The sequence below is a fragment of the Canis lupus genome, chromosome 10, assembly GCF_048164855.1.
Source record: "Canis lupus baileyi chromosome 10, mCanLup2.hap1, whole genome shotgun sequence".
NCBI classification, from domain to species: domain Eukaryota; kingdom Metazoa; phylum Chordata; class Mammalia; order Carnivora; family Canidae; genus Canis; species Canis lupus.
The window spans coordinates 54,037,287-54,059,759 of NC_132847.1; the positions used below are offsets into that span (position 1 = coordinate 54,037,287).

Sequence of the window (22,473 nt, forward strand, 5' to 3'; positions counted from 1 at the left end):
CCCGCCCTCGCGCTCGCTTCCCGGTCCTGGCCGTGCGGCCCCACCCTGAGGCTCCGGCTCGGCCCGGTCCGGCCTACCTGCGCTGCCCGGCTCGTGCCCCGCCCGCCGGCCCGATAACCCGCTCGCTCTCCCGGTGGTAATCGGGCTTCGGCCTCGCCCTCCCTTCGACACTCTCTCGGCCACTTCCGTCCCCGGAACGTCCCCCACCCGCGGGCGGCGCCCTGGGCCCGCGCTCTATGGTTGTGGGGGCAACAGGAAGCTGCTCTGGCCCCAGCTCTCGATGCTCGGGAGCCGGCCTTAAAAAGGCGCCCCCCCCGCCCCCCGGCCGGCTCCCCCGGCAGGAAACAAGGGTGCGGCGCAATCCGGGAAGACGCCCGAACTGCGCGCGAGTTCCCCTTTGGTCTCTAACCCTTCCTTTTTTTTCAGCCTGGGGCCGAGGCGGAGGCGGCCTCCCAGATTGCCCGCCCTCAGGGTGTGAGGAGGCCGCAGGGACGTCCCCTCTATTTGCAGAGCTCCCGGGACGTGGCGCGCCGCGGCTAGGCCACTTCCGCGTCGGAGGGAACTCCAAATCCCGTGGTGCCTCGGGGGTGTGCGCGTCACTTCCGTGGTGTTGGAAGTTGCGGAGAATCGGGTCTTGGGGGCTGGTGCAATTTCAGAGCGACAGGTCCGGGCTTGCGGATAGGTCTCTCTGTACATCTTTCCGGTTGTTATCCGGTATGGAGCTGGCGTTGGACTTGGGTGACCAGGACCTGCTGGATTTCCTGCTAGAGGAAAGCGGCGATTTGGGGGCCGGGCCGCCGCTTTCCGAGGTGGGTGGGGGCTGCGAGCCGGGGAGGCGCGGGGATCCCGGGAGAGCGTTCATGGGGTGGTGGGTAGTTGATAGGTCAAGGCTTGTTTATTTGAACCCTGTGCAGGCGTTGAGTGAATGGGAGGCAGAGGATTTCCTGAGTTCCATGCTGAGTCCCCCAGCATCGTTGAACGTCCTTAGCTCCTCTGATTCCTGTCTCGTGCACCATGATCACACCTACTCTCTCTCACAACAGCATGTTTCCATAGATCTAGGTGAGTCTGAAATATGATGAGGAAGAAAGTGAGGTTTGAGGGGAGGAGAGGCTTCGTGGGTCTGGCTATTTATACTTTTCGTTTTGCAGATGGTGGGAGCTATGGAAAAGAAGAGGCCCAGACGACCCCACTGCAAGTGGAGGAGCCCGCAGAGCAGGTACTTGATTTATGGCGGGATCATTCCCACATTGCGCGGGTGGGGGCGGATTCCCCATTCCTTTCTGTCATCCCCTTGCAACTCTGCTGCCCACCTCCTGGTAACTAATCCCAGGAGATTGCTAGGCTGATACTGACAGATGAAGAGAAGAGGCTGTTGGAGAAGGAGGGGCTTACTCTGCATGGGACGCTTCCTCTTACTAAGGTAAGACTCCCATTGGTGGGAGTGAAGGCTGGAGGGATGTGTTGTGGATCCCAAGTGTGCACTTCTGTTAACTTTATGTCAGGAAGGACTGAGGTTAGAAAACTTGGCAAATTTGTTGGTAATAGGAAGCTGGAGCATGATGTTAATATGGTGGATGCAGAGGCAGATCCTGGTTTTGTGGGGCTCATACAAGTTTTGGTGTTTTCTTTGAGAAGAATTCAAAATCATCGATGCAACATTAGTGTAGGGTCTTGGAAGGGACTGTGCAAGCAAACTCATGGTAATCCACCTGTAGCTAAATGGTTAGAGTTCATCAAGGCTGGACTAAGTAATATAGCAAGAATAATTGTAAAATCCCAAGTTTTAAGTTTCAGGCAATGAATAGCAGCTTCACAAGCACAGTATTGTGGTACTGTTGTGAAACCAACACTACAGGAAGGTTGAGAGAATTTTCTTAAAAGTACAAGATGGGTTAGTTTGAGATGACAGAGAGTGGGGTTTGAAGGCTGTATCAGTAGAGGTGTTGCCTCTAGAAGGGCAGTGACCATCTTCTTCTCCATTATACTGGCCAGAGCACATCTTAGTGTCTAGTTTTGAACCCAGATCTTTGACAGATATTAAGAGGATGCAGTCCATCCCGAAGAGAGGTGAGAAGTTAATTTTTTTTTTTTTAAGATTTTACTTATTTATTCATGAGAGACACACAGAGAGAGGCAGAGACACAGGCAGCGGGAGAAGCAGGCTCTATGCAGGGAGCCCGATATGGGACTTGATCCTGGGACTCCAGGATCGTGCCCTGGGCTGAAGGGAGGTACTAACCTGCTGAGCCACCCAGGCATCCCGAGAAGTTAAAATTTTTGCCCAGATCTTTTAACTCTGAAGAAATGTTAAATGGCTTAAATTAAAGACTGTTCATTCTGGGATCCCTGGGTGGCTCAGCAGTTTAGCACCTGCCTTCAGCCCAGAGCGTGATCCTGCAGACCCGGGATCGAGACCCACAGCAGGCTCCCTGCGTGGAGCCTGCTTCTCTCACTGCCTGTGTCTCTGCCTCTCTCTCTCTGTGTGTGTGTCTCTCATGAATAAGTAATAAGATCTTAAAAAAAAAAACAAAAAAAAAACCTTCATTCTATATGGTCTCAGAGATAGGTACCAGGTAAGTTCAATTGATAGAAATCATAGAGGCAGATGTCGGTTAGCTTAGGATAAGGAAAATTTAAAGATTTTTTTTTAAAGGTTTATTTATTTTAAATCTTTTTTTTTTTATTTTTATTTATTTATGATAGTCACAGAGAGAGAGAGAGAGAGAGAGGGGCAAAGACAGAGGCAGAGGAAGAATCAGGCTCCATGCACCGGGAGCCCGATGTGGGATTCAATCCCAGGTCTCCAGGATTGCGCCCTGGGCCAAAGGCAGGCGCCAAACCGCTGCGCCACCTAGGGATCCCGGTTTCCTTATTTTAAAGAGAGATTGTGCTTGTGCATGCAAGCAGCAGGGTGGGGCAGAAAGCAAGGGAGAGAGAATGAAAATCTCAAGTGGACTCCCTGTTAATCACAAAGCCCAACGCGGCACTCCATCCCATGATCCTGAGATCATGACCTGAGCTGAAGTCAAATCAGGAGTCAGACTCCTAACCAACTGAGCCACCCAGGTGCCCCAAGATTTTTTGTTTTGTTTTTATTTTTAAAGATTTTATTTATTTATTCATGAGAGACACAGAGAGAGACAGAGACATAGGCAGAAGGAGAAGCAGGCTCCTTGAGGTAGGCCTGATGTGGGATTTGATCCCAGGACCTGGGATCACGACCTGAACTGAAGGCAGACACTCAACCACTGAGCCACCCAGGTGCCCCAGTTTTGTTTTTTTTAATTAATAAAATTGTTAAAAATGGTCTGGTTTGTGGGGGTATTAACTCCTGGCCTTCAGACAGAAGCCAAGTGCCTATTGATCAGGAAGCTGTATAAGGGATTCCTACAGTGAGAAGATTGAACTTAGTTGCCTTCCAACTCTTTGGTCCAACATTCCTCTGATGAGACCGCTTTTTCTCGTCTTCTCTTAGATGGAGGAACAAGTTCTGACACGAGTGCGGAGGAAGATCCGAAACAAAAAATCTGCCCAGGAGAGCCGCAGGAAGAAGAAGGTGTATTTGGGAGGTTTAGAGAACAGGTACAGAAGGGAGAGGGACCTGGGGGTGGGGATGTGGGGACAGAGGTAGTTGGAAGTGTTGGGGTTTTGAAGGAGGGGGATACAGGCCATATCCCCACATCCTATTATTCCCACAGAGTCTTGAAATATACAGCCCAGAACCTGGAGCTACAGAACAAAGTACAGCTCCTGGAAGAACAGAATTTGTAAGCAACTCTCTAACATTAGTCTCTTGTCTCTCCCGTTTTATGCTGTCTCACTCTTTCCCTTGCTCCACACCGGATTTCTCACTTAGCAGCTCCCACTTGCAAGGTCTGGTGCTTAGCCTTTAGTGGGTCTGATGCCAAAAAGCTCACAGTAATGGGGAACAAAATCACAAGTAACTAATAAGTAACAAGAAAGAGAAAGGAAGGAGTAAGAAAGACTCAGTGGGGCAGATAACATTTGATAATAGATCAGATTCTGGGGTGGGGATCAGGGTAGGGAGCGCTCTGGGCAGAAGGAACACAGGTGTGTTGAGCTAGAAAGTGAATGTTGAATTCCTGGTGGATTATGTGCGTGGCTGATCAGGCATTGTAGAACTCTTGAAGGTATTTGCAAAGGAGTTTTCAGGGCAGGACAGAAAGGTGTTTGTTTTAATGAGGAACTTCAAGCATTCTGTCCACAGAGAGGAAGAATCCATTTGCAAAAATAGGACAAAAAGCCAAAGAGAACTCAGTGCACAGATGGAGGGGTGGCCTTAACAGGGGGGTTTCATTGTATCTCTGGGTGCCAGACCAGGGACTGCTCCCTGTCCCCTCTCTTCTTCTAGGTCCCTTCTGGACCAGCTGAGGAGACTCCAGGCCATGTTGATTCAGATATCAAACAAAACGAGCAGCAGCAGCACCTGTGTCTTGGTGAGGATGGTGATGGAAGGAGAGGTCCTTTTTTTCAGGTGGCAGGGATAGGGTTGCAACCTAGAGCCCTTCTTCATTTTCTTTTTCCTTCTCCAGGTCCTACTGTTCTCCTTCTGTCTGCTCATTGTACCTGCTATGTACTCCTCTGACACAAGGGGGAGCCTGCCAGCTGAGCATGGAGGTGAGAGGCTTGAGAATACCATTAGTGAAGGGATAGGCCGAAGCCCGGCTAGTCCTTGAGGGGTCTTTGTTTCCTTAGTGTTGTCCCGCCAGCTTCGTGCCCTCCCCAGTGAAGACCCCCACCAGCTGGAGCTGCCTGCCCTGCAGTCAGAGGTACCAAAGGACAGCTCAGACCAGGAGCTCCAGGCCCCTGGCAACTCTTGCTGCCCGCTCTACCACCTGCCTCAGGCTCCTGGTGCTGAGTCTCCCTTGAAATTGCCACTTCCTGTCCCTTCCTCAAAGTCCCCCTGTTCCTGTCCCCTCCTTCCCCTGCATGCAAATTTCACAAGAGATGGGGGATGGCTCCCTACACACAGCCCCACATCTGTTATCTTACAGGGCAGATATTCAGGCTAGATGTCTAGGTGGGGGATGCGAAGCCAGAGCCTGGGGTTCCTAGTCTGTGTCCAAGTGAAAGGAGTGGGAGGGGGCTAACCTGTGAGCTCCTGTGTCCTGTGTCAGGAAGCCTGAGAGTTCAAACACACCACACTTAACTGGCTTTCTGGGTCTTTTATTTGTACCCATGTAAGTCTACCACCCCATGAATGGGCCTGGGGTAATCAACTGACCTCCTTGAACATTTCATGCAATGGGAAATAGAGAAATAAATAAGTGATTCTGACGCTTGGGTCACCCTCAACCCCTCTTTACTGGCGCGATTTGGGTGGGAAAGGAAGGGGCCTGATTGTCTTGGTGGCTCAGGATTGCAGGAGACTGGGGGGTTGGGGGGGGGCAGTGAAGAGGAAGAGGAAAAGCCAGGCTGGAGGCTGGGCTGTTAGAGCCTCCCTCCAAGACTGCTGAGGGCTCACTTTGGGTTTGCCATAGCTTCCTTTGGTCCAAGTTTAGGCCCTGTGCTTAGTTCTGTGCCATGTGCGGCTACTGGCCTGGAGGCCTTTTTCTGCTGCTGCTGTTGCAGGGCCAGCTGCATGGCCCAGATGCTCAGTGGCCGCATGTAGGCCAATGAGCGGAACACCCGCTGCTGGCAGTATGCTTCAGGGGTCTGGAAGGCCAGGCCCAGGCGCTCCCACACAGTTCGGTAGCAGCCTTCAGCTGTCTGGAAGCCTTCCCAAGTCAGGCCCTGGAGGAAGAGATGTCAGCCACATTACTTGGCGATCTATGAATAGCTACTTCAGCCGGACAGATAGAGACAGTAGGGCCTCTGCCCTCTGACAGTTTCCAGCTAGTGGTAGAAAGAAACTTGACCCATAGGCAGAAGATAGGAAATGGAAGGCAGGCTGGGAAAAAAAGAGAGGCTTTCCAGATGGCTAAGGCTCTACAGAAGTTTGATGGCTGAGGAAGTTTGCCAGCCCAAGGTACAGATGGTAGAAAGATGGAAAGGGAGTGCCTTACCTCCTGGATCATGGTAGCTGCCAGTCCATAGACCACACCCACCCAGACTTCATCAGACTGGACGCTGGATCTGTCGGGGACACCATGGGGCTGCATCCCATTCACAGCCCCCATTGCTCCTCCTGCAAAGGCCCGGACGTTGAACTCAAAGATAGTTTGGAGAGCACAGACCACATGTCGGGTAGGAAATACCTAGGCGGGGGGTAAAGGCAGAATCATGGTTTCCAAAATTTGCTTCTTAACTCCAGGAAAAACCCACCTTTCTCTTTGGCTCCTCCTCCTAGTCCTACTCACCTCAGTGTCTCCTTCTCCTAGACCACTGGCCCTCAGGAACCATTGGCCCGCACACTGGTCAGACATGATGCTACAGGACTGGGGCTGAGGGCTGCAATCATAGTTGTAGTAGCGGCCTAGGGTAGAGGAAGACAAAATAAGCCTCCCTGTGCCCCCGTAGCTGCCTTAAGACTCCTGAGGATCCTCCAACTCACCATTCCACAACAGTCTCTCATAGGCTTCTTGGCCCCGTCTAAGGATGGAAGAAAACTTATCTTGGACATCGTGTGCCCCACACAGAATAGCCATCTGGACCATCACAGCCACAGCTGCCAGCCACAGTCCTCCACAGTAAGCACTGATCAGGGACATGGGTTGGGGGTCAGACTGGCAGCTCCAGCCACTCCCATGCAATATAACAAGAAATGAGTCATTCTTCCTTGAGCCCACAATTCCTGGGTGCCTGGTTCCCCACCTCAGGCACCCTGTAAATCCCTACTCCCCAACCTGGGGCCTGTAGTGACCCATCCATCATAGGTCTGGTCTGCATAGCCTCCGTTCTCAATGAGTCCATCTTGGTCCTTGTCAAACTTCATTTCAGACTCCATCACAGCCTAGAGAGGGACCAAGACACTGAAGACCTAGATAGATACTAAAGAGCAACAAGAGCCAGCTGGCCTTCCCCCAAACACCAGCCAGGCCCTTGGCACACTGGCCCCTGCACATGCATGTCTTACCAGACACACAGGCCACATGTCTCTCAGGAAGCCCTGGTCACCCGTCAGGTAATAGTCTCGATAAACCTGCAGCACAAACTTCAGATTTAGGTCCTTCCAGTCAGCTGTATCGTGGACCACGTACGCATTGACTCGGAGCCATGGCTCGTCATCTGTGGGAGGCGAGGAAACCTGACTGATCTGCATTGGTGGGTAGAGGAGAGGGTGCAAAAGTTGAGGGAGGGAAGTGAACTCTGGGGTAGAAGGACTTTTACCTGGGTCCCCAATATCATGGGGGATGACGTTCCTCCTTTTCACAGGTGCCATTACCCCACTCATCAGGTATTGTCGCCGTGTCAGGTCCTCCCTGAGTGTGGCCACAGCTAGGGGAGCAGACACATAAGTGGGAGGGGGCAGGGAATGGGCAGACTTAAGGTGGAGCACAGAATGGTGTTTATAACCCTAGAGGGGAACTGTAGGCAGGATGCAGGTATGTTGGGTGGAGAGGAAGGAGAAAATCCAAGGGAGCACAAGGATTCAGGGGTGTGGGGGGCTAAGAGGGCAGAAGGGGCACAAAGAGACCCTCACCCATATCATACTGCAGGCTGAGCTCGAGTTTGGGCCAGAGCATGACGAGGGCAAAGGAAGCGTAAAAGTGGACATCATATGTGTTGTACATGCGATATTCCTGGCCTGGAGGCAGGAGAGAGACACACTTGCCAAAATTCCCGCTTCCCTTTCAATGTCTCTAGCTTGTCCTTGAGTTGGGGATGGGGCACTGGCATACTCCACACCTGCCACTTACCCTCTTATCCCAACAATCCCCTGGGGTAGGCAAAACCCACTATCCTGCCTTGTGGTAGGGCACCTACTGGACTCATGGATACGGCCTGCTGTGTTGCAGCCCACCAGCAGCCCGTACCTTCAAGGTAGCCAAATCGACCATATTCCCGGAGGATGGGGCGGAGCTGACACATGCTCTCCACCAGCTCCTCTGGTAGGGAGTCCTCGGGAACTTCCAGCCATACTGTGCCTCCATCAGCCAGGAAGTATAGTTCATTGAACAGTGCAGATTTGTACCAGGCAGGCAAGGATCTGGGGAGTCAGGAGGTTGGAATGGTCTAATGAGTGTAGACTTCCCAGGAAAGAAAGGATTCTGGAGTTCTGCAGAATGAGGGCATCAAGTGAATCCCACCCCAACTCTGTTGATTGTGGTGGGTGGAAACTGAACCAAGGAGTCCCAACTGGAGTGTGAGTGCCCGGGAGAAAGGCAAGAGACTGGCCCCACTGGCACCTGTCGTCCAATACTGGGCTCTGCCAAGCTGAGATCTTCTCTTCCCAGTCTACGTACTGGCATAGAGCATAGTGGCTAAGAGCAGGTGCTGCATTACCATCGCGGCCAAAGAACCTCGTGTACCGCCTGGGATGGAAAGAAAGAGGAATGAGTACCTAGGTTCCAGATCAGAGCTCTAGCATCTGGGATCCCTGTAGTCTCTTGGCCCGTTCACCTGTAGTAGACCTGGCCCTTAGCTCCAAACATGATTCTGGGCATATCCCAAGCCAGTGAGAACTCCAGGCGGCACTGGCCTCGAGGTGGCAGCTTTCCTGTAACACACACAGCCCCAGCGATGCCTGCTCCTTTCTGTGAGGGGGTGCTTCGACCTGAGAGAAGTACAAGAGAAATTGGCACAGGCATCCCCTTCTGCCCCAGGGATCCCTAATATGGGAAATTCATTGCCAGGTGTGTCACCCTTCCTCCCAAGACAGGGATAGCCTCTATTCCCACCACCTCCCTATCAAATCCCATCATTACCAGCAGGGGAGTCCAGCTGTCCATCTTGAAGCAGATCTTGCCACACCTGCTGCCCAGTGCTGTCAGGGTCAAAGGCTGTGATATGGGTTACCGTGGTATCCGCCTGTCAAGGGGCCAAAGACTGAGGAGAAGCTCCACAAATATGCTGGCTTTGGGCTGACTCTCCAGTTCCCATTATAATTCCTACCTCCAAGTGCCAGAGGCTTAAGGGCTACAGTGAGGATGGGACTCAGGAATTGAGGAAACGAAGAGACTGCAGCAGGATGGGGTGGGCTCAGGGGCTGGCTGAGGGTCGGGGTTTGGGGGTTAAGGCCTAGGGCAGGCTCTGACGTACCGTGAGTCGTGCAGCCACGGCCATCGTGTAGGGATTCGGAAGGGCTGGATGATGGAGCAGCAGCCCCTGCACCGTCTCTCCATCACGCTCCAGACAGAAGGGCTCATTCCACAATCCCCCTATGGCGTCATCCCCACCCCCTAGTCCATTCCGCATGGAGAACATGATGGACACATCCAGGGCTTCATCCCCTTCATTTTCCACATCCCACACAAAGACTCCTACAGGCAGGCTGCTGTCCTGGGATCAAAAGATCAGACTCAGATGGTCCTGTGTAGCCCCTCTTGGCCCCACTCCTCCACACTGAGGACCTGGCTCAAATACTAACCCCTGCCCCAGTAGACTCTTTGGTTTCCCCTCGTATCTCCCCCTTTTCCCAGGCACGCTGTCTTACCACTGAGTGGAGGTCCCAGAAAACCAGCATGATGTCATGTTCCTGTCCCCATTGTTTCACAGATTGTGGAGTTTCCAACAGAGACAAGTCTTAGGGAAGGGAGGGCAATGGAGGTAACAACAGTGGGAGCCTCACCTGGTAGTCATGGGGTAAGATGGGTGTGATCTGGCGACAGGTGAGGGTGACATTCTGGCCAGGAAGCTGATAGACAGTCCAGGCTCGGGGATAGAGGGCGTGGTAGAATGCAAAGTACCCACACAGGCCCCAGTTCCAGCTGCGTAGGACACTTGGGCGCTCCACGGACAGGACTTGCTGGTACACAGTCTTTCCCTCCCGACGCAAGCACACTGTGAACTAAACCAAGAAGGCAGATGGGCTGGAATGGGGTGACCACAGGCACTTCAAACCAGTCTCCCGTCCCTTTTCAGAGCCTACAGGGGTTATCATTGCGCCACAGCCTCGCTTGTCCGCCAGGCCCCTCTCCCACACTGTGAGTCACCATCAGGTCCTGCCTCCTCTTCTTCCTCCTCCTCTCTCTGGCTTCCCCTCTCTTCTTACTGTGGTGGTCTTCGTGTCCTCACTGTTTCTGCTTTTATGCTCTGCCTCTTCCCATCTGGTAGCAGAGTGATCTTTCTTACAGACAAATCAAGATATGCTAGTCTGTGTTTATGTTTCAGTGACTCCCCATGGCCCTCAGGCTAAAGTCTCAAGTCTTCTACCTGGCTTTCAAGGCCCTTCTGGATCTGGCCTCTCCCTGCCCATCAGACTCGTTACTTGTTTGAATACTTATATTCTGGTCATGTCATATACTTGCTGTTCCTTGAACACACACTGTTTTCTCCTCCATGCCTTTACTCCTGCTCACTCTCCATCTGGTGAAACCTCTCATCCTTCAAAGCCTAGGTCAAATGGCATCTCCTCTCCTGGAGCAGTGAGTCATTCTCCTGTCTGTCCCCCTACCTCTCTAGTCTAGCATGTTATAATGTTTTTGTTTACATTCGGACTCCCTGGCTGCTCTATGGGTTCTTTGAGGGCAAGGTCCTCCCCAATTTAATGAGGCCTGCCCTCTACCACGACTCTACCACTAGAATTGGGCACAGTTGGCATGTGTAGGGAGAGAATGGGCGAAGTCTAGAGCAGTGGCCCTTTTTTCTCAGTGTACTATCTATCCCTCTCATTTTGTCTCTTATGTGGTCTCACAGTCTCCATTTTCTCAAAGTCCTATTCCTCTAATACAAACTTTTTTTTTTTTTTAATTTTTATTTATTTATGATAGTCACAGAGAGAGAGAGAGAGAGAGAGGGGGGGGGGGCAGAGACACAGGCAGAGGGAGAAGCAGGCTCCATGCACCGGGAGCCCGATGTGGGATTCGATCCCGGGTCTCCAGGATCGCGCCCTGGGCCAAAGGCAGGCGCCAAACCGCTGCGCCACCCAGGGATCCCTCCTCTAATACAAACTTAAGCTTTTGGAGGATAGGGGCTATGAAAGCTTAATATCTCTTCCCTTGCTTCAATGTATGCCTGATGTTTTTTTATGTATGAATAGAATAATTTTTTACATTGTTGGAATGGTAGATAATGGTTAAGACCATGGGCTTTTTAACCACATTGAGAGCTGGTTCTGAATCCCAATGCTTCCATTTGCCAACCACATGACCTTGAGTATGTTAGTAGATCTTGTTGGATCTCAGTTTCCTCATCTATAAAATGGGCATAATAATGGTACTTACCTTGTAGGAACTGTCTTTAAATCTTAAATATCACACAAAAATGCATAGCACAATCTCTAGCACATGTTAAGCATGCAATAATTACTTTAACTCTAGAGTCACAATTCTGGAAGGCACTTCCCCTCAGGATACCTAATGGATGAGCCAGAGAGGAAGCTTGGGGCACTGGGCAGGGCTGGTAAACCTGAACTAGGAAGGGCATTGTCATTAATTGGACTCAAGGTCTGCTAGTCATTTTTTCTTTGAAGATGAGCTGAAAGCTGGAGGCATCTCTCAGACAGGAAATGGAAACGTGGCTGACACCTCCACCTGTGAGGTCGCTAGAGAGATGATGAAAGGTAGACCATGTGACTCTGGCAATCGAGGGCCCATGTGTGATGAAGGGACAAGGGAAAAGAAGTAAAGCTTCAGAAAAGGCTAGAGATCTATGCTGGGGAGAGGAAGGGCTTCCCAGGCCCTCAGCCAGGGATACCTCCAGAGGAGTGGTCACCAGCAGAGGAGCTGATCTCTAGCTAAGGGTGGCAAATCAGGGTGAACAGTGGGTACTCTACACACCTTCCCCCCCCATGTATTTAGAGACTTTGGGCTTTTTTTCCCTTCTGTCTTACTACATGTTCTTTTAACCAGGTTATATGATCTAGAAATTTCCTGCATCCTCTGTGGCTGGGTACTGGCAAAGCTAGTGGAGCTGGGGAGTGAAGGACATAGGAGGCATTTAGTAGAGAAATGGAGGGCACAGGGGTGTTGGGGCTGTTTATGCTTTTGAGAAACGTGTGCTCTTGGAGTATCTCATTCCTAGTACATCCTGGCACAAGGGTGGGCACCTGGAAAGCATCTTAAATATACTTACAGGAATGAATCATGTGCACAGGAGCATATCTAACTTCTACATCCTACATGGGCCAAGAGGCTCTTCCTGGGCTGGGGTACTGTTCTGGACCTGTCCCCCACCTACTGGTTCTCACCTGGTCAGCGATGACTGTCCGGTGCTGGTACATTCCAGGATTAAGCTGCCAACGACAGAATTGGCCTCTCCAGCCTCGGGTGATAGTGCCTCCCCCGATGCCACCCAAAGGACAACCTAGAGGTAGAATCAGGATGGTTAGTGGGGCATCGGGAGAGGAAAAGAAGCCCATTATTCACTTTCTAGACTATAAAGATGAGTTTCTCAAAAAAAGCAGGGATAGCAGTTCAACACATTATACACTTTAAACTTACACAATGTTTGGTATCAATTATAGCTCAGTAAAGCTAGGGAAAGAAAACCCTAGGGGATAGGGCAGTTCACTGTGGGTAAGCTAGAAGCCTCTTTGCTTAGCTCTGCAGCAGACCCAGAGTCTGGGCCCTTTCTGTGCAGAGCAGAGCTGGGGTGAGGCTCACCATAGATCTGTCTCAGAGGTACACAATTGATGAGGTCGATGAAAGGTGTCTTCTTCTCTACCTGGGTTTTCCGGTACCACCACTGCAAGTACCTGAGGAGCAAGAGGCAGTGTGAGTGGAAGGGGCAGTGGGCCATACCTCCCAGGCTGCCATCACCTGCCTTTCTCCAGGTACCTAGTTGTAACTTCCCATTAAATGTCTGCAGTGGACCCATTCCCTTCCCCTCCAAATCTCTCCTCCTCTCTACTTCTCTAGGGTTCAGGGTCCCCTCCTCTTCCCAGCTCACAGCATGAGACCATCTTTGTTTCTCCTCTCTATTCTCAGGAGCTTTCTTTTTTTTTTTTTTTTTCCCCTCAGGAGCTTTCTGACCTTGCCTCACCCCTAACTGCACTGCCACTACTTAAGGTTAGCCTAGGAGTTTTTGTCTGATGTGCTGAAAGAGCCAGTTTTGGTTTCCCGACTACCCCCCACCCTCCATAGGCACAGTCCTCTGGAATAATTTTTTTTTTTAATGATTATTTTTCTTCCTAACTGTGGAAGGTGAAAATCTATAGAATGTACCAGATGGAAGGAAAAAAATCCCACCCATAGACAACCAGTGTTTATATTTTGGGGCATATCCTTTTTTTTTTTTTTTTAATTTATTTATTCATGAGAGAGAGAGAGAGAGAGAGAGACAGGCAGAGGAAGAAGCAGGCTCCATGCAGGGAGGATGTGGGACTTGATCCCCGGACTCCAAGATCACACCCCGGCCCGAAACTGCTGAGCCACGCAGGTGTCCCAGGGGCATATCCTTTTAAATCTTTTTTAAAAGTTCAGCATTTAAACTAAGCTTTCTGAGTCTACTCTCTCATAATAGTCTAGTAAAAATCTAAAAAATCCCTAATTTTTCCTGGTCTTGTCACAGCTTTGTGTCTAATAGACAAATGATTCTGGTTGGAATTCAAGGCTCTGACACATCTGTTTCAGCCTAACTTCTAATCTTAAGTCCTACAAATCCCCATTCAGAATGGATCCTCGATAAGCAACCCTTGCCCCACCAGACTCCCAATTTCACTGTCCTCCCTGCCCAGCCATTGTATACCCATTGTTCAAGCATACCACTTGTAACCATGTATTTGGGGTAACTCCTCTGAGCCTCAGTTTCCTTGTCTACAAAATGAGGTACCTCCTGTCCTACCTACTTCATGGAATGGTTGAAAGAGTAAATAACATAATAGATAGGAAAGCCATAAGGTGGAGTATCTGTCTTGGGTATGATCGTTCCTTGTACATACACTATCTGAACTCCCAATCAGACACTGTCTTGTTATTTCAGTGTTCCTCACAGGAATCTGACATACTTTCAAATTCCTTGGGGAAAGGGATATTGACAAAGACTAGTTGGTTACCCATAGCTTCAAGCACAGGGCAGGGCACATGGTGTGTATTTAGTAAATATTTGCTGAATTTACCAGGGAGTGCACAAACAATGAAGCACTAGACAGATGAACATGAAGGGGAGCAAGGGGAGGGGAAATGTGATTATAGAATAGGAAAGGTACATTCTAGGAGCAGGGGGAGGAGGAGGGAAGGCAAAGGATGAGATGATGAAAAGGCAGAAGGTCCACTCTGCCAGCTTAGAGGAAACTGGACTTTGAAACTAGAGGCCAGAAAGAATTGAGGATAGGAGGGAGGGTATAGCGGGGATTAGGGCAGTGAGGGAGAAATGCAAGATATGGAGATAGGCAGAACAAAGCACAGAACAAGCACTCAGTAAATACTTATTGAATAGACTCTAGCTGGAAGGGAGAGCAATCAAAATTGAGTTCTTCCCACAGTGAGGCCAAGAGAACTCTGGCTTGCTGCAACTCCTGGTTAGAGTACCCCCAGTCTGGCATCCTCTTAGGGTCACCTCTCATTCCCTTAATTTAGCAGCTGGCCATTCCTGATCTATATGGCCTTCTCCATAATGCCAGTCCCAATTGGAGAATTATCATTCAGAATTGTTCCTTGTCTCACCCCAGCCTTCTCCTCAATGCAGGACTGCATCCCATTCTAAGAGCCCTGTGTCCGTGATAACCTTGTCCTGGTATGTGGACCCAAGGTCCAGGGGGCTGAGCACAGCTTCAGGCCTCTGACTCAGTTCATACTTAGGGGCTGAGGAGTTAGAATGCCCACTTGTTCTTGATCTTAGTGTCCCTACCACATGCACCCAGTGTGCTTCTCTCAGCACTCTAGCCCTCGATCTTATTTTGACCCATAAGCTTAGGGGGTCAAAGTTAGGCTGAGTCAGTTGCTGAAGTAGCCTGGAGGGATGATTGTTCTCTGGTACAGGCCACCCACAGGAACTAGCAAAGGAGCCAGATACCCAGGCAGTACCAAGCCCTTCCCACTACTTAGGGCTGGGGTTAATGGGCTACCCAACCCAACCCTATAGCACTGACTGAAAGGGAAGGATCTCCTGCTTCAGAGGCTGTTAGGCTGGGTTTTCCAACCTTTATACTTCCATCTCCAGCTGTGTTTACAGTATGGATTGACTAAGGATGACCTCAGGGTGATGCTTTCTGTCCTCATATCCACCTGTTCCTGTTAATAGATCTTGGTTCCTCATCATCAGCTTTTGAATTCAGAGGAGATCTGTAGGGATCTAAAGGACTTCTACAGCTCAGGGTAAGCACTTGGGGGTGTCTGTAACCCTTGGGGGAAAGGGCATCAGCACAGGCTCTAAAAGACTATATTACTGAGAGCTCTGGGGACACTTATGGCAGTGCCTCTCTGACCAGAGGTCTTTGCTTTTTATATCGGGGATTGTTTATCCCAGAATAGAGTGAATAGCACCTCTCACACCCTCTCCTTAGGGTGAAAGCAGGCAGGCTGTCACTCATTTGCTGGAGCTAAAGCTTGGGAGGAAAGAAACAATGTAGTGTGCCTAAATGAGACAGAAGGAGTACCCCAACTGCTCAGGGGAATCAGGGTTGAGAACTTCCCACTCCTGAATAAAACAACATTGTGTCAGTACCAAAGCAGCCAGACTATCCTTTCCCACCTTGCCACAAAGTATAGCAAATGCCAAAGGGTGTCTTTGGAAAAGAGGGAGTATGTGAGAGGTATAGCCTAAATGGGCAGGGCTGACCACAGGGCCAGATGTTCCTGTTCTTTCCTACTAGGAAGATAAGGTACTGGGAGAAAGGGGGCTGCAGAGGTGTGACCTGGTCTCAACCCCCAAAACCACAGGCTTAGAATATGTTGGGGGTGGGAGGCCACTTGACTCAACTGCTTTCTCACCCTTTCTGAAAGTCTTGTTGACTCTGCTGAAAGTCTTGTGCTGGAACAAAGTGAAACCTAAGGTACCCTAGGCAATGGGATCTACTCACCGCAAGCCCATGCCCAGATGCTTTATCAGGTTGCTTAGGGAAACGTTGTTGGCATTAAAGGGTTTCCTCTTCTCTGCAAACTCATGAGCCAGGCAGATGCGCCAGCCAAAGGGAGGCACCTGGTAGCCCTTCGCTTTACCTTCATAAGAAGCCATCAGTTGCCCAGAGTCCTCTGGATTGCTGTAGCCCGGTTCACTTTGGGGTCGCTTGTCCTCAGGGCTCTCGAAGTCTGTAACCTGCCCAGCCTCAGTGTCTCCAGCATCTTCAGGGCAATCAACCTGTGGATCCCCTTTGGCACACCTCGTCTGCTCCGAGGCTGGGACTCCAGTTCCCATGATCCCTGGATCCTGAGTCCCCACGGCCTCGGTGATCCCGGGTCCCAAGTCTTCTGGTACAAAATACCTCGCCAGCCAAGTCCAGATGCGGGTGACTGTGGTTGTTAGGTGTCGTCTCGGAGGACCGGGCGCTGGGGAAAGCCGAGGTGAGCTAGTGTCTCTGTGGAGCCGGGGAGCTGCTGCTGCAGCGGCGTCGGCGGCGACAGCAATGAAGCCGCCTCGGGCTCCCCCTCGGTTGTCTCTCTGGGTCCTGGGAGGGAAGGGTCGGGCCTCGTCGTCATTGGGCCGCGGTGATTAGTTTGCCCGGCCAAAGAGCGACTGAGCCCGCGGAAAGGGGAGGAGCCCCGGGGGCCAGCCCGCGAGGAACCGCCCCCGGCACCGGCCTGGGAGCTCGCGGCCGCCTCAGCCCGGCTCCCGGGCCGTGGCGCCAGCCCCCCCCCCGGGGAGGGCGCCGGGTCCTGCCGGTCGGCGTCTGGGACAGCGCCTGCGCCCGGGTGCCGGCCCGTGGGAAGGTGACCCAGGCGGCGGGACTACCCGAGCCCCTTCCGGTCCGGCCGGGCGGGCGCTTCCGGCCGGAAGGCGCTGGGTCGGGAAGGGGGAGGCCGCAGGGAAGTCCCGCCTCCGCCGCGGACGCTGCCACGCACTTGGCCGGTCCCGGAGGGGCGGGCAGGTGCGGCCTCGCGGTGCCGAGACCCGGTTTTGGGCCGTGCGAGGTGCCGGGGCGAGGGGCACGAGGTGACGGGCGGCCGTGGCCTTGGGCGGGGACCTGGGACCTGGAGGGAGGGGGGCGGAGGCCGGTTTGGAGGTTCCGGAGGGTGAAGGGACTAACTTGGCGCCGAGAGGGGTGGGGGTCCGGGACCCCGAGCGACGTCCGCCCCCTAGGAGATAGCTGCCACCCGTCCTTCCCACCCGCCCCCCGCATCCGCATCCTGGTGCCTCCCTCGGACGCCGTGGCGGTGACCGCTGGTCTCCGTCCTCGCCCCCAGACTCGCCGCATGCGCCCCCTCCTTGCCATGGTACTGACCTCTGACCCCCCCGGTTTCCTTCTAGATCTGATTCCGGAGCTGCCATGATTGAAGTGGTGGCAGAGCTGAGCCGAGGCCCCGTGTTTCTGGCAGGGGAGGCGCTGGAGTGTGTAGTGACGGTCACCAACCCTCTGCCCCCCACCGCCACTTCTGCATCCAGGTGGGGAGGCGCAGATACTGAAGAAGGTGGTTCTTCTGGGAGGAAGCCTGGTACCCATAGAGCTAAGCCTGAGCGCAGGCTGTCCTGTAGCTACACCACCACCTTCTTGCTCATTGTGTTGTCATTGTAGGAAAGGGCTGTTTAACAGATGTGGTTGACAGAGCCCTCCGCCTCCCTTCCCCCGTCCTCCCCATTCCCACTCTGACCCACAGTATACATCTCTGTTTAATGGTTTCTCTTTGGGGGTCTAGAGTCTCTGATTCCTAGGACAGCCGCCTCACCGTGTTGGTCTTCCCAGACAGGGGGTTAGGGAGCTGGGGAAAGCATTTGTGAGGTCAGGAACTCCCTCTGATGCCTTCTTTTCCTCCTCCCATAGTGAGGCTCTAGCCTGGGCCAGTGCCCAAATCCACTGTCAGTTCCATGCCAGTGAGAGTCGAGTAGCATTACCTCCCCCTGACTCCAGTCAGCCAGATGTCCAGCCTGAGAGCCAGACTGTCTTTCTGCCACACCGAGGTTAGAGATGGGCCCTTGCTTTTGGAAGGGGGTGGAGTCATTGTCACCTGAGAGTGAATGAATTTGTTAAATTGTTCTAGTGGGTCCTTATAGTCTTTGTCATATTGGGGATGTGGGGGAATGTAATTGTTGCTTTGGGGGCATAAGACTGTTCCTATCTTACAATAAGAAAAGAGGGGTAGCTTAATTTGGGCTAAGCTTTGTTGGCAATGCTTACTGCCCCCACTTGCTGTGCTAGCTTATCCAGTACTGTACAAGGGGGTCATTAAATTACAGTCTTTCTTCTTTCAGGTGAAAGAGGTCAGTGTATCCTTTCCACTCCACCAAAAATCCTTTTCTGTGATCTGAGGCTAGATCCTGGAGAGTCCAAATCATGTGAGTGATTGCCTCCTCCCCACCCCTGGATTGCCTTGTAAGGCTCCTGGAGGGAGGACTTCTCTGGCTGCCTCTGGCTGTCCTGACTACTACTTCCCAACCAGACTCCTACAGTGAAGTGCTGCCCATAGAGGGACCACCCTCCTTTCGGGGTCAGTCAGTCAAGTATGTCTACAAACTGACCATTGGCTGCCAGCGTGTCAACTCACCCATCACTTTACTCAGGGTTCCTCTGAGGGTCCTTGTGCTGACCGGTAAGTAAGGATTTCTGGGGGGAAAGGCTGGGGAAGAGCCTCACCAAAGCAGAAATGATCTGTAGAGGTTCTTGTGAGGGGGACTGGAGGGCAGCTTCTATGTTTTAGTAAAGGTGTGAGGGGTTTGGGGAGGGGAGGGTTCTGGAGAATCGGTTAAGATGTGTACCTGGGTCATGGCTCTCATTATCTTTAGCCTTCACAGATTGGAGTCTAAAACCCTAACCTCTGCTGTCTCTTCCCTCCTAGCACCACCTTTCCATTCATTCTCTCTGTAGGCCTTCAAGATGTCCGGTTTCCCCAGGATGAGGCTGTAGCCCCATCTAGTCCATTCTTGGAGGAGGATGAAGGTGGAAAGAAGGATTCATGGCTAGCTGAGCTGGCTGGGGAGCGCCTCATGGCTGCCACATCCTGCCGCAGCCTCCGTGAGAATCCTTTCACAATTGCCACCCTCCCACCTCCCCATAGTATTACAGATTTTCCTAATTGACACATACTTCTGAGGATTCACTGGTATCCCACAGCCCTGGTATTCCCCAGTGTGGACTCCCAGCTTATAGTGTCCCATTCTCCCCAGATCTATACAATATCAGTGATGGCCGAGGAAAAGTTGGGACATTTGGCATCTTCAAATCTGTATACAGACTCGGCGAGGATGTGGTGGGGACCTTAAACCTAGGGGAAGGAACTGTAGCTTGTTTGCAGGTGAGGAGACAAGGGGCTTTTGGGGTGTTGGGCCTGGGGGGCTAGGGAAGAAGGAAAAGGACCTGCATGAAGAAGGGTGGTATGTAGAAGTGAATCGTGTGGTCACCCAGAGCCCTTTTGGTAAAATAGCTTGAGGTTGGGCTCAAGCTTTGCATCTAGAGTCTGCGCTTCCCAGTGCCTGCTAGCACCCACTTCTTGTTCCCAGTTTTCAGTAAGCTTACAGACCGAGGAGCGTGTACAGCCTGAGTATCAGAGGCGCCGCAGGACGGGGGGTGTCCCCTCTGTGTCTCATGTGACTCATGCCCGGCACCAGGAGTCCTGCCTGCATACAACCAGAACCAGCTTCTCCCTTCCCATTCCTCTCAGCTCCACCCCGGGCTTCTGCACAGCCATTGGTGAGACCCTGACCCTAATTGGAGGAGGGAAGAGAGCAAAATGCCCCATTTCCATAGAATGTCATGGGGCCTGGGTCCTGATTCCTAGCGAACTCCTGGACATACCTGCACCCAGCCTCTGACCCTTAATACCTTCTCAGACTGTCAACCTGCTTCCTAGATGCACCGACTCTTAAACTCTTAAGAGCTTTGCAGGTGTCCTTCCTTACCCCTACTCACTGAAATCTTATGTACATCAATCTCTGACTCCCCAGCATGTTTGCTTCAAGCAATCAACTTTTGTTTTCTTTTTTTTTTTTTTAATTTATTTATGATAGTCCCAGAGAGAGAGAGAGAGAGGCAGAGACACAGGCAGAGGGAGAAGCAGGCTCCATGCACCGGGAGCCCGATGTGGGATTCGATCCTGGGTCTCCAGGATCGCGCCCTGGGCCAAAGGCAGGCGCCAAACCGCTGCGCCACCCAGGGATCCCAGCAATCAACTTTTGACTATCCTACACTATGGTTATTAGTTGCTATCCTGCTATCCTGATTGTCACATTTCTAGTTAACAGATTTCTTTAGGGAAACCGCTGATCCTAACCCGGTGACTTCTCCCTCTCTTCCTGATTACTGTGTTTTGTGTGTGTGTATGTTTTTTTTCTCATTCACTAACCACATCCTGCATTGGTTTTTACTCCTGGCGTCTAATGCCTCTACCTTTATCTTTTCTTCTCCCACAGTGTCCCTGAAGTGGCGACTGCATTTTGAATTTGTAACATCTCGAGAACCCGATTTGGTGCTCCTCCCTCCTTTGGAGCAGCCCGAGCCTGTGACCTGGACAGGCCCTGAGCAAGTGCCCGTAGACACCTTCAGCTGGGACCTCCCCATCAAGGTGCTGCCCACAAGCCCTACCCTGGCCTCATATGCAGCCCCAGGTCCCAGCACCAGCACCATAACCATCTGAAACCGGCACCGTGATATTGCCTTTCTTCAGGATCCTGAGAACCCAGCACCTGGACTCTAGTAGGGCCCGTTTTTCCCACGCGAGGTCCAATGACATGGACAGTGAGAGGCAGGCTTTCAGCTGTGGCATTAATTTATTTATTCAGAATAAATTGGCAGCTGCTAGTGGTTTCCCTGGAAGTGGCAGCAGCAGTGGGCAGTTAGCAGGAGGGTGATCAGTTGAGTTTAGCTGGAGTGGGGAGCCGGAGCCCCAGGAGCAGGGGTGTTAGCTGAGCCCCATTCTGGGTCGGGCCCTCCCCCTTTGCAGGGTAGCCGAGGATCAGATTTTTGCACCAGGGAGAACTGGCAGGTTCCTGCCTCCTGACGCACCTCACACCCTGCAGGGAAGTCGATGGGATGCTGGGATCTGGGGAACCAAAAATGGGACAGGAGTCAGCACAGTGAAGGGCCACCTTTACCCCTGCCCCACACTCCTCTCCATCGGCATTCCTCCCATATCTTTAGTGCCCTCTTAGTCCCCCTAACTAAGCTCTTGCCTACCATACTCGGATTTTTTCATTTCATAGCAGAAATATTTTTCCTCTGGACCCACCCCTATGTCCCTCACTTTGTAGCCTGCAGCCTGATCTCTCAGCTCTTGGTGGTACCTTCAGGCGGGGCCAGCCTTATACCTCTATTCTGTTCATTCCCACATCACAGCCATCTGGTTACACCTTGGCTGTCCCTCAGTCACTCATGTCAGAGCCATTCTCTCTGGCCATCTTTGGTCACTCACGTGTCACAGCAGCCCACACCAACGGGATGCAGACAGGTACAATGGAAGCAGTCCTTGCGGAGCCAAGACTCACCCAGGCTAAAATATTTCCCTTCATAGTGGCAGGGGGCTAGGGAAGAACAGGAGATGTTAGTGTGTTGGGGAGTGGTGGTGGCAGACAGAAACGCTTGTGGTCTAGAGTGAGAGAAAATAAGTGCCTCTCACTCCCTTATTTAGTCTCTCCCATTTCCGAGCTGGAGGGAGTCTGGGTATTCCAGTAGAGGATCACCTCTAAGCCCCCCTCATCCCAGCTCCCTCTGTCCTTGTTCTTTCCTGATGCCTCCCCCAGCTTTACCTTGAGCTTGGAAGTAGCACTTGCTGTGGACTCCTGGCTGCTGGAGGAGCAGAGAGATCACCAAGCAGATCATCCCCCAGCTTCCCAGGACCCCCTTCGCCTGTCCAGCCCAGAGCATCCTTAGGGTCATTCCTGCAGCACAGGCCTCACGGTCCCTTCTTGGCCTCTGTTCAGGCTACTCTGGTCTTGTCTCTTTGGCTTTTCTTTGTTTTTCTCCTTGGGTCTTAGTTTCTGTCTTTCTCCCTTGGGCTCCTGTCTCACACCATCTCCGTGCCCTCTGCTCTCACAGGCTTGGGGATGTTTATAAAGTGAGGACCCTGGCCCCCTGCTGAGTAGAGCTGGAAAAGCTGTAACTCTGTTTCCTGAGGTGAGGGCATGAAAACAAGAGGTCTAGCTTTAACAAGCTGTGAGAGCTGATTCATGCCCCGGCACAGCTAGCGGGAGGGAGGTGGCCATGGAAGGGGCACTGGACTGGGCACTTCCCCAGCAAGGAGGTGGGAGGGGTGAGGGCCCCCAGGTGGTCCCCACATCTCTTCCCTGACCTGGAGAGAAGGAAGCATTCCACCCTGCCCCCAACACACACACACACACACACACACACACTCCAGGGGTGTGTGTGTGCTGGGATCCTTGCCTGGA

The 22,473-nt window shown here is 52.1% G+C and overlaps 5 protein-coding genes across 12 annotated transcripts in view; 2 read left to right on the forward strand and 3 right to left on the reverse strand.

Annotated features, from left to right (window-relative positions):
* Positions 1-549, reverse strand: part of TLN1 (talin 1) — a 33,019-nt gene extending 32,470 nt beyond the window's left edge. For both annotated transcript variants that reach the window (XM_072841866.1, XM_072841863.1), the window contains exon 1: positions 78-549. The gene's annotated coding sequence lies outside the window, so the exon portion shown is untranslated. The remainder of the gene's footprint in view (positions 1-77) is intronic.
* On the forward strand, positions 322-5,301 carry CREB3 (cAMP responsive element binding protein 3). Of its 2 annotated transcripts, XM_072841895.1 has the most exons (9): positions 324-809; positions 915-1,062; positions 1,152-1,219; positions 1,334-1,423; positions 3,479-3,585; positions 3,702-3,770; positions 4,376-4,460; positions 4,557-4,641; positions 4,720-5,301. In XM_072841895.1, the coding sequence occupies exons 1-9, from the start codon at positions 717-719 to the stop codon at positions 5,034-5,036; spliced, it is 1,062 nt and encodes a 353-aa protein (XP_072697996.1). In that variant the 5' UTR covers positions 324-716; the 3' UTR covers positions 5,037-5,301. The 2 variants fall into 2 exon arrangements, with proteins under 2 accessions (XP_072697997.1, XP_072697996.1); XM_072841896.1 differs by lacking the exon at positions 1,334-1,423 and having other exon boundaries at positions 322-809.
* Positions 5,175-17,655, reverse strand: GBA2 (glucosylceramidase beta 2). 2 transcript variants are annotated; one of them, XM_072841877.1, is made up of 18 exons: positions 17,384-17,652; positions 16,025-16,609; positions 12,669-12,760; positions 12,254-12,369; positions 9,695-9,913; positions 9,166-9,405; positions 8,832-8,934; positions 8,527-8,680; positions 8,313-8,438; positions 7,941-8,113; positions 7,607-7,711; positions 7,294-7,401; positions 7,040-7,191; positions 6,810-6,916; positions 6,518-6,660; positions 6,324-6,439; positions 6,030-6,221; positions 5,175-5,757 (listed from the first exon to the last, which is right to left on the reverse strand). In XM_072841877.1, exons 1-18 carry the CDS (start codon positions 17,428-17,430, stop codon positions 5,485-5,487), a joined length of 3,051 nt encoding a protein of 1,016 aa, XP_072697978.1. In that variant the 5' UTR covers positions 17,431-17,652; the 3' UTR covers positions 5,175-5,484. The 2 variants fall into 2 exon arrangements, with proteins under 2 accessions (XP_072697978.1, XP_072697979.1); XM_072841878.1 differs by lacking the exon at positions 7,607-7,711 and having other exon boundaries at positions 17,384-17,655.
* RGP1 (RGP1 homolog, RAB6A GEF complex partner 1) lies at positions 16,289-20,905 on the forward strand. Of its 5 annotated transcripts, none has more exons than XM_072841903.1 (9): positions 16,289-16,505; positions 17,410-17,544; positions 17,921-18,057; positions 18,349-18,432; positions 18,537-18,686; positions 18,962-19,108; positions 19,261-19,388; positions 19,594-19,783; positions 20,503-20,905. In XM_072841903.1, the coding sequence occupies exons 2-9, from the start codon at positions 17,429-17,431 to the stop codon at positions 20,724-20,726; spliced, it is 1,176 nt and encodes a 391-aa protein (XP_072698004.1). In that variant the 5' UTR covers positions 16,289-16,505; positions 17,410-17,428; the 3' UTR covers positions 20,727-20,905. The 5 variants fall into 5 exon arrangements, with proteins under 5 accessions (XP_072698004.1, XP_072698005.1, XP_072698002.1 ...); XM_072841904.1 differs by lacking the exon at positions 16,289-16,505 and adding an exon at positions 16,751-16,871; XM_072841901.1 differs by lacking the exon at positions 16,289-16,505 and adding an exon at positions 16,921-17,072.
* On the reverse strand, positions 20,812-22,203 carry MSMP (microseminoprotein, prostate associated). The gene is made up of 3 exons (XM_072841921.1): positions 21,835-22,203; positions 21,501-21,609; positions 20,812-21,131 (listed from the first exon to the last, which is right to left on the reverse strand). Exons 1-3 carry the CDS (start codon positions 21,962-21,964, stop codon positions 20,951-20,953), a joined length of 420 nt encoding a protein of 139 aa, XP_072698022.1. The 5' UTR covers positions 21,965-22,203; the 3' UTR covers positions 20,812-20,950.
* Positions 22,204-22,473: the final 270 nt, after the last annotated feature.

Bases quoted from the DNA above. Each gene is read 5' to 3' on its own strand.
- CREB3 (XM_072841895.1), top strand. From the start codon at position 717: ATGGAGCTGGCGTTGGACTTGGGTGACCAGGACCTGCTGGATTTCCTG. The intron at 1,063-1,151 runs GTGAGTCTGAAA...TTCGTTTTGCAG, and splicing joins GCATGTTTCCATAGATCTAG to ATGGTGGGAGCTATGGAAAA. The intron at 3,771-4,375 runs GTAAGCAACTCT...CTCTTCTTCTAG, and splicing joins CTCCTGGAAGAACAGAATTT to GTCCCTTCTGGACCAGCTGA.
- RGP1 (XM_072841903.1), top strand. From the start codon at position 17,429: ATGATTGAAGTGGTGGCAGAGCTGAGCCGAGGCCCCGTGTTTCTGGCA. The intron at 19,389-19,593 runs GTGAGGAGACAA...TCTTGTTCCCAG, and splicing joins GAACTGTAGCTTGTTTGCAG to TTTTCAGTAAGCTTACAGAC. The intron at 19,784-20,502 runs GTGAGACCCTGA...CTTCTCCCACAG, and splicing joins GGGCTTCTGCACAGCCATTG to TGTCCCTGAAGTGGCGACTG.
- GBA2 (XM_072841877.1), bottom strand. From the start codon at position 17,430: ATGGCAGCTCCGGAATCAGATCTAGAAGGAAACCGGGGGGGTCAGAG. The intron at 8,114-8,312 runs GTGCCAGTGGGG...CTGACTCCCCAG, and splicing joins AGCCCAGTATTGGACGACAG to ATCCTTGCCTGCCTGGTACA. The intron at 6,222-6,323 runs GTGAGTAGGACT...CCCCCCGCCTAG, and splicing joins TAGGAGAAGGAGACACTGAG to GTATTTCCTACCCGACATGT.
- MSMP (XM_072841921.1), bottom strand. From the start codon at position 21,964: ATGACCCTAAGGATGCTCTGGGCTGGACAGGCGAAGGGGGTCCTGGGA. The intron at 21,610-21,834 runs GTAAAGCTGGGG...GTTCTTCCCTAG, and splicing joins GTGCTACTTCCAAGCTCAAG to CCCCCTGCCACTATGAAGGG. The intron at 21,132-21,500 runs GTGAGTGACCAA...TTGGTTCCCCAG, and splicing joins GGTGTGGGCTGCTGTGACAC to ATCCCAGCATCCCATCGACT.